Raw genomic sequence first — 8,994 nt, 5'->3', positions numbered from 1 at the left:
TAGGACTCACCATGGCTAAGCTCAGGGTTGCGGCAGCGTCAGCTTGCAAGGGTCAGAGTCGGAATCTGAATGCAGGTGTCTGACCACCCCATCCCCACAGGGTCCCTTCGCCAGTGATATTTGTCTGAGAGGAGAGTTGAAATAGAAGTTCCCTCCCCTTTTGAGTCTTGGGCAAGCGGAGGGCCATCCTTGGGCCCACCTTGCCCCATGCTGACCCCCAGAGCCTGGGCAGTTACCAGCGATTCGGCAGCTTTGACCTCCAGCAGGACTCTGGAGATGGTGGGCTGGCGACCACTGTCCCAGGTCTGGGCCTCCCCACAGCCAGCCCAGGGCCTCTGAGGGCCTCTGACAGCAGCGACTGGCTCCCACCGCTCTGCCCGTCTCCCAACCCCCCCAGAATCTTCTTCTCCCTAAGAATCTATCTCAACAGAAATCGTGTCTGAAGCCCAACCGCCAAGGATCCAGATATGAGCCAGGGACCTGGCACTGAGGCAGGTGGTCTGGGTCTGTTGTTGATATTTAAACAACAGCAACGACAAAGGCAAATCCACGTCTCCTCTTGAGATTATACAAACTCCACCGTCCTGGCTCGACCCTCCAGGGCCTTCTAGATGAGAAAGCGGAGTGGTCACCTGGCCCTACCCACAGAGATTTTGTACAAGTTAACTTTCTGAAATTCAAGTGACCAACTCCCTCCCCCACCCCAAACCCTGATATAAAACTGTATTATCTCTTGAATGTTCTTAGGGGTGACCTATATAGTCCAGGAGCTTCGGCACCTGGATATGAGGCTCAAAAGACATTCTGTGGGGTCCCCTGTGCATGGAGGAGTTAGGATAACTGGGGCGGACAGGAGGGAAGGACAAGGGCAGGGTCAGACAGAAGGGAGAGGGATAGGCAGATGAATGGACAGACATGGATATTCCACAGGGAGCATGCACAGAGACAGACTGGAGAGACAAGTGGAGAGGGAGAGGGAGAGACAGAGACAGAAAGAGAGAAAGAACAAGACAGAAGAGAGACCGGGACAAGGAGGAGAACAGAGATAAAGAAAAACTATCACCCATGTACAGAACGGGAAAGAGAGAGAGAGAGAGAGAGAGAGAGAGAGAGAGAGAGAGAGAGAGGAGGTAGGCACATATCTGAGCAGGGAGCTAGCCTCTCGCTGTCATGCCCAGGCCAAGCAGGGACTCTGGCTTTAGCCATGGTCAGGGGAGGGACAGGGACGGCCTGCTGTCCCTCCTGGATGAGCCCCCACTACCCTCTCAGCACTGCAGGGCTCTCTGCTCTCCTGAGTCCGCCCCAATGGCTTGCCCTGCCAGCCGTGGCTGCTCTGGAGTTGAAGCCCAGGTCCGGCCTGCTGGGGTGGGAGGGAGCCCGGTACCAGGGACAGGATCGCAGGCTGGGTGGACAAGAATTCCCTCTGCAGCCACCCAAACCCCAAACAGTTCCTTTCTTCCTCGTTCCTGATGAGATGTCACAACCTGTTATTCAGGTTAGGACGTTCTGGGGCCAGGGGACAGGGAGAAATGTTCTGCCCTCCCTGTGTGGTTGCTCGGTGGGCCGGGGGTGGTGTGTGATCACAGGTAGATGGGGTGGGAGGGTGGAAAGTAGGGGATGGGGTGGGGGTGGGGAGTGGGGAGTCGAGAACTGCCCCACTTCTCCCTGACTGGAGAGCCCATTGTCGGCCTCACTGTCCTTGAACCTCTCTTTATCCTGCCCCTCCCCCTGGGCCCCTTCTGATTTCTGGCTGCAGGTCTGGCCAAGTGTATAAGCCCTTTTTTGTCCCATGGCAGGCAGGCCTTGTGTCTGCACAAGTCGAGCACGGAGGAAGTGCTTGAGCATTTGGGGACTGACTGAATTAGATTCTTGCATCGTCTTACAGCGGTTCTCAACCTGTGGGTCGCGACCCCTTTGGCAGTCGAACGACCCTTTCACAGGGGTCACCTAAGACCATCCTGCATATCAGATATTTACATTACGATTCATAACAGTAGCAACATTACAGTTATGAAGTAGAAATGAAAATAATTTTATGGTTGGGTCATAACATGAGGAACTGTATTTAAAGGGCCAGAAGGTTGAGAACCACTGTCTTAGGAGGTTAGGATGATTAAGCTACCAGCTAGAGAAGGAAGCTGAAGTTCAGGGAGGGCAAGTGACTTGTCCAAGGCCACACAGCCAATTTCGGATTTCATTTCCGAAGCATTCTCTGAGCACGGGTGGGACGGCAGGCTGTGCCGTAGGTGCGGGGGATACGGCTGTGAGCCAGACGCTCTCTGGAGCAGCCTGGGCCTCTGTATTGCTAGGCCCTCGGTCTGAACACTGTTCTTCGGCCTCTTTGCCTGGGACACTCCTACTCGTCCTGCGGGTCTCAGCGTAGAAGTCGCTTCCTCTGGGAAACCTTCCTTAGGGAGACTTCAAACCTAGGTTAAACGCTTACCTGTGCTCCTGGATGGGGGGACATTCATCACGGTGCCCTGACCCTGTCCGAAGGGGCTGGGCCAACCAAAGCATCGAGTTTTCCTGTGATTGGATCAGGAAGGAGCATGTGAGCCAAGCAAGGCCCATCAGAGTTGTTCCTTGGATGGGTTTATGGGAACTGGGGAGGGAGGCTGTTTTCTCCTGATAATGCGAAGCTAGGCATCAGTAAGTGGGGCTGCTGGAGTCCCTTTCTCAGCCTTTACACACACCACCTCCTGCTGCAGACCAGTCGCGCCAGCAGATGCGAATGTGGTTTCGGGCCTGTGACCTTGGGGAAGAGGGTGGGCTTTGTGAAATGTGGGTGCTGCTAGGCACCTGGTGGGAAAGGGGTGTGGGGCAGGGAGGCCACCTGTCGGGATGGGGTGTGCTGGCCGGCTGGCCTCCGGCTGGCCTCTGCCCGGCTCCTCCCTGCTGGCAGCCCCTGCCACCTGCTGCTTCCTGCTGGTGCACCTCCATGGCAGGCTCCCAACGGATGTTTGTTGTTTCTGTGCAACCAAAATGCCACCACAGTAGCTCTCTGGTAACTCTCTGCCTGGCCGTGGTGACAGTTCTGAATGGCCCTGTGGGAGCCAGAACCTGCCACTGTTTCCGGAGGCCTCTGTACAAAGGGGCCTTCCAGCTCCGCCATGGCCTCCCAGAACCAAGCAGGACGGGAAAGGCCCACAGTGGATGTGCAGCAGCTGTTGTTAGAGGGAGGAGAGTGGCTTTCTGCTTAAAAAGGAAAAGAATGAAGAAAAACAGACAGATAAACTGGGAGCTGCTCCCTCCATCTAAGTGGCTGCTTCCTCCCCCCAGACCCCCATTTTCTCCGAAGCTGAGCTCCGTCCAGAGGACCCGCTCAGCCCTTGGAATCGCATGCGCCTCCTCGGGATAGGCCAGCTCGGGCATTTTCCTCCTCGTCCCTGGAAATGCTGGGGATTAAATGTCACCAACGGCAGGGGCACTTGGTGCTTCCCCCGGCTTCCTGCTGTTCCTCGGTGTGTGGGCAGGGAGTCATGGCGAGGGCGTCCCGCATGCGTGGGAGTGGGGGTGGGAACCGCAGAGGGAGCGGCAGGGTCTGAGGGAGAGGGACCCGGGAGGAAAGACTGAGACTGAGGTAGACAGACGGGAACAGAGCAAAGAAGAAGGAGAGACACTGAGAGACCAACAGTGACAGCCCCATGTGTGTCTCACACACACACACACACACACGCGCGCGCACGCGTGTCAGGGCCCAGAACCAGGGATGTGTGTGACTGCCCAGACCCAGTTTTCTCTCGCCCCGAGTTTCCCGCCTTCGGGCCCAGGCCTGTGTGCAGTAATCAAGTAACCAGAGGCGCATCCTCCTCTGAGGGTCCTTCGTGTGAACTCCCGTGTTCCCAGCAAGCATGTCAGACTCGAGGCCTCAGGCCGCAGGCCTCGTTTATTAGAATTCCTGAAATGCTCCCCAGACCGAGACAACCGGCACTGCGGCGAGGCCTGCCTTATCTTCACTAAGTTAATCCTGCAGCGGCTCAGTGAGGAGTCTGGGGAAACTGAGGCACAGAGAGGTCAGGCCTCAGGGCTGGGAGGAGTCAGAGGAGGAAAGGATCTCAGAGACAAGCCCAGGCAGAGACGGACCTGGGAGCCACATTCCCAGCTACTCGTTCTACTTCTCCAGGCCAGGGCCCCAGAGCGTCCTGGGAAGGCGCAGAGGGGAGAGCTCTGGGGCTCGGTGGGCAGTCTGTTCTCAGTCACGAATACTCAGCTCGGCCATTGCTGCAGGAAAGCAGCGTGGACACGAATGCACGCGGCCTGTTCTAATCAAACGTTATTTACCAAAACAGGTGGTGGGCAGGAACTGGTTGTGGGTCGTAGTTTGTGGACCCCAATTCCAGGTGTGGCCCCTCTTAGCCCGAGGTGGGCGTGAGCCCTGCTGCTCCCTTTGCTGGGCGTCAGCCGCCTGGGTTTGGTCAGCTGGGCTGCCGCGCTGGAGGGATTAGAGCAATGGTGGGGAACCTTTCTCTGCCAAGGGCCATCAGGGTATTTATAACATCATTCAAGGGCCATACAGAATTATCAGCCTAACAATTAGCCTGCTATACTTGGTCAGACATTTAATGAACTCACCCCCAATGCCTGGCAGGGCCAGACCAAATGATTTCCCGAGCCTTAGGCGGCCCTCATGCGATGTCCCCCATCCCTGGATTAGAAAGTCCCCAATCTTCTGCCCCTCCTCACTCAGGGGGAGGCTCCACCAGCCCCCCTGCTCTGCAGGGCTCAGCTTCCTGCTCTGTCCTCACGTGGGTTTTCAGGGGGACTGTCCTCCCAGTTCACTGACCAGATGATCACCTGAGGGTGCTTTGCTCAGTGCCTGCCCCCAGGGGGCCCCCAGGGAGGGACAGCTCGAGCCATATTTGCACCTTTGGGTTTGCAGAGCTGCCTCTGGCTTGGGAACTGTGTCTGTATAACATGGCAGTTATGAGTGGGGGCTTTGGAGGCCCGTCTGTGGACACAATCCTCTCTCAGCCTCAGTTTCCTCGTCTGACCACAGCCACCACAATCTTCAATGCAGTGAAGGTTAAATGAGAGAATTCGCCCAAAGAATACTGTTCTGAGGAAGCGCTCCTGATCGCTCAGCAAGCAGGCTCCTTGCTCTGCCCCTTGGGGATGTGCCCTCTGCCCTCCCTGTCCTTCTCTCCTAAGAAGGCAGAAATCCCTCCAGGATGAGAGAAAAGTGCGCCCAGAGAGGAATGGGCTTCTCCAGGCTCTGACAGAGCAGCGGGAGGAAGGGGGAGGGTGTCTGGTCCATCATGCAGCCCCTTCCCCCTAGTGTTGGGGGGATGGGGAGACCTGAGGCTGCTGGGCGTCTTCAGTTTGTGCCTCTTTGCTGAGAGCCTGGCTGTGAGTCACCAGAGAGGACTGATTGGACCAGGGCAGGGCTGCCCGGAGCCTCCGGTTCACCCCTGACCCAGCAGGCCCGCTGGTGGCCCGTCTGAATCACTCCAGCAGGTCGACGTGAGGAAATGCACTTCAGACCCGGTGGGTAGGTTTATTCCTTCCCGCAGAGGCAGCTGGGCCGTGGCTGCTTGGATTCACCAAGGCCAGGTCTGGGGAGACACTGGGAGAGAAGTCTTCCCTGGGGAGCTGCTATGGGATCCAAAGATCTCGGGAGGAGACAGAATCTTACTAATAATCATAAGAATGATCCTACTAAGTATTATTGTTGTTAGCCTGTCCATTTTGAGCCCGGTGTCCTTTCATTTAATCTTCCCAACAATCTTGTGAGGCAGATTATTTTATTAACTGCCCTTTGCCCAGGAGGAAATTGGGCTTAGAGAGGTTAAGTGACTTGCCCAAATAGAAAGTGACTCATCCAAGTAGATGCCGGTAGGCAGCGCTGCTGTTCGTTACCGTAGTAACTAGTTAAATGAAGTAGGGGTGGTTGGAGCTAGGGGTGGTGACCATCTGTTACTTTGGTCCCTGTCCAGCATCCATGCTCCCTTCTTCTAATGCTTGCCCTCACACCATCAGCAGGTGGGTAGGGCTGGCCCCATTTCTGGTTCCAGGGTGGTCAGGTGGCCCAGGCCTGTCTGATGAGGACGTTTTACCTCTTGCTCACAGGGGCCTGCCCTGTGGGACTCCAGCCCTCACCCACGCTGGCCGCTGCCCACCAGCAGCTGTGCTGGACCTGCCAATATTAGACAGGGGTTGGTCTCATCTGAGGAGGAGCTGCCCAGCCCAACATGTTGGCAAACTGTGGCCTCAAGCGTCCCCCACTCCAGGAAGGACCCCTTGGCCCTGTAGACTCTCAACTTTCTATTGGATCAGAGTTGCTGGGCCTGTGTGTACACACGGAGTTGGGCTCAGAGAAGGCGTGTAAAGGACCACCATAGGACAGACCCCAATGGCAGCTGCTCCTCCTCAGATGAGACCAGCCCGTCTAATACTGGCTGGCCTGGCCTGGCTTGAGGTGGGCAGTGGACAGCCTGTATGGGGGCTGGCAGATGCACTAGAGCAGACAGACAGATGGACAAGCTGGAGCCAACAATGGGCAAAGCCCAACTCCTCCCCATAGCCGTGCTTGGCCTGGGAGTGGCCACCTCGCTGCTACCTCACCTCCCACCACCAGCTCCAGCCTCCTCTGCAGAGTTCTCCTCCCTCTCCTCCCTCTCCCCCTCCTCCTGGATTCTGCCATGCGCCAAGTGCTTACCCATCCTGCTCTCCTACCCCTGCTAGCATTCCCCTGCAAATGTAATCCCAGAGAAGTCTGTTCTGATTCCCGGGCTGTCTCCTCTATGGCTCCTGTCAAAACTGGTTTGAAATGACCACCTGTACAAGTTGTTTCACTTCCAGGCTAGGACCACGTCTGCTTTGCTCTCCTGTCTTTTTAATAATCGAATCCTTGCTTGTCTGATATGTAGGCTGAACTGGTCATTGAAGGGCTCGTCTGGGAAGAGGCGCCTGCACCAGCCCTCTTCCAGCCACGGAGGTAGCATCAGCTGCGTCACAGAGCACACTGCGGTGGAGCATGGCCCCGGGAAAACTGTTTAATCTCCCAAGGCCTTGCTTTCCCACCTGCAAAATGGGAGTAGTAATGGTGCCTTCCTCAGAGAAGTGACATGAAGATTAAAGGTGTTATTATACAGAGAGCACTTACACAGAGCCTGGCTAGTATAGGCTTTCAGTGATTATTATCCTAGATGCCAGTGAGAACTACAGGGATTAAGAGGGGATATCCTGATGATCACTCCCATTTTACAGATGAGAAAATTGAGTCTTAATCAAAGGAAGGGGTTAGTCTGATATCACATGGCTAGAAAACTCCTCAAGACCATGAACCTTTGTTGTAACTTTTCAGACCATGATTTTTTGAGAAAAATGAGAGTTGGACCCAAAGAACAACATTCCTTCTTACTTCATTCATTCTTCAAATATTTGTGTGGCTCATAGTTGAAGGTCAAGTGTGTTTTTTTTAGTGACTAGATGAGTGAACGAATGAAGAAATATCCAAAGGCCTTTGTGGTTACTGTGGTTAAGGAAAAGAGCCTGCCATGTGGGTTATCAGATCCCTGGCTTGCAAGCCCCACCTCATTCTTGGGCCCTTAGCTAGGCAGGCGCCGCTAATTAATCACGGCACGGCACACTTTGCACCGAGCCTGAACCCAGCCTCAACGCCTCACATCCCCGTCGCCGCCCTCCACTAACCGATCAGAATTGGCTCCTCCGATAAAATCACCTTCCTCAGTCTGATCTCAGAAATCTCTTCCACGCTGTGGCTCCCTCTTCTCCTTTCGTCTTTCTCTCCTTATCTGCTACCCGCCCACCTTCCACCTTGGTTTGCCTTCCCCTCAGTAATGTGACCCAGAGGTCGCCCTTTGCCTTCCGATAGGAACGTACCTGAGGGCTCGAGCTCCCGCTTCCCCGCTTCGGTGGAGAAAGAAGGCAAGAGGGTCCAGCTGGGGTCTTGGGTCCCTGAGCCAGCGACCACCACCCCGTCAGAGAGTCTGGCTTCCGGTTTCGGAGGGGCTGGGGCCTCGCGGCGGGCCCTGTGGATGCAGCAGGCCCGGAGGGAGGATGAAGCGGCTCATGGATCACCTTCCGTGGCCAGCTCCTCCTGGGCCTGCCCAGGCGCTGCCCTCCTTCTGAGAGGCCTGCCATAAACCCTCCCTGCCCTCTTAAACACCTCACCCGGAAGGAGGAAGTTAACCTCAGGGCTCCCTGGCAGGAAATGAGTCTCTGGTCTCGCCTGGCCGGGGAGCCCCCTGGCTGGGGCCCAGGTGAGTGCCTCCTCCCCACAGAGCCCTGGCCTTGGCAGAGGAGGTTCGGCTGGGGATGTGAGCAGCTTGGGAATGATATACCACAGGCTCTGCCTGAAAACACAAAACACAACACAACAAAACCCTGCCCCCCCCCCCCAAAACAAGTCCGATGCAGACCACCTTCCAGGCCTGGGGAGGAAGGGGGGGCGGTGGAGGAGTGAGTTAGCCAAGCTGCTGTCACCTGCTGAGGCCCTGGGGCAGGGCGGGGCTGCTGGGGGAAGGGGGCGGTGAGCCTGGGGCGGAGGCCCATCCAGCCTGTGCGTGGGGTGGGGCAGCACAGGAGGGTGGGTGGAAGGGACAGCCCAGAGTGAGAGTGAGCCTGGATGATGAAAAGGGGCCCTCCTGATCAGGAGGGAGGATCAGAGAGAGGGAAAGTGGTGTGGTTGCTGGGGCACCGGGGCACCTGGAATTAGAGGTTACTGGAGGGAGGAAGAACAGGGAGGCCAGTAGGGGCTAGAATTCCAGGGCAGCGGTGAGTTCGGGTTTAATGCCTCTCTCCCTAGGACTCCAGGTGCATTTAGAGGGGCTCAGTGTTCCCCACTCCAGAGTCAGCAGCCCTTCCTCCCCCCACTGGTCACTTCTCATGATGGTTATTCCTGGAGCCCTTCCCCCTTGGGACAAGTGCTCTCCCAGGAGGCCCCCTTACCCTGGCTCCTGTGGGCTTTCCTCACTTGTTTGGGGCTGGGATGCTTCTACCCTGACTGCTTCCAGAGAGGATGTGCGGCCTGAG

At 56.4% G+C, this 8,994-nt stretch overlaps 1 protein-coding gene across 1 annotated transcript in view; it reads right to left on the bottom strand.

Moving 5' to 3' along the window:
- FAM3D (family with sequence similarity 3 member D) overlaps positions 1 to 8,994 on the bottom strand; it is a 48,058-nt gene that overhangs the window by 21,192 nt on the left and 17,872 nt on the right. Inside the window, exon 2 of the mRNA XM_014466879.1 lies at positions 7,843 to 7,991. Within this exon, the coding sequence (XP_014322365.1) occupies positions 7,843 to 7,991 (149 nt within the window). The remainder of the gene's footprint in view (positions 1 to 7,842; positions 7,992 to 8,994) is intronic.

The sequence above is a fragment of the Myotis lucifugus genome, unplaced genomic scaffold (assembly GCF_000147115.1).
Source record: "Myotis lucifugus unplaced genomic scaffold, Myoluc2.0 scaffold_366, whole genome shotgun sequence".
NCBI classification, from domain to species: domain Eukaryota; kingdom Metazoa; phylum Chordata; class Mammalia; order Chiroptera; family Vespertilionidae; genus Myotis; species Myotis lucifugus.
The sequence above is the reverse complement of the archived record's forward strand: the minus strand, read 5'-3'. Positions and strand labels throughout refer to the sequence as shown.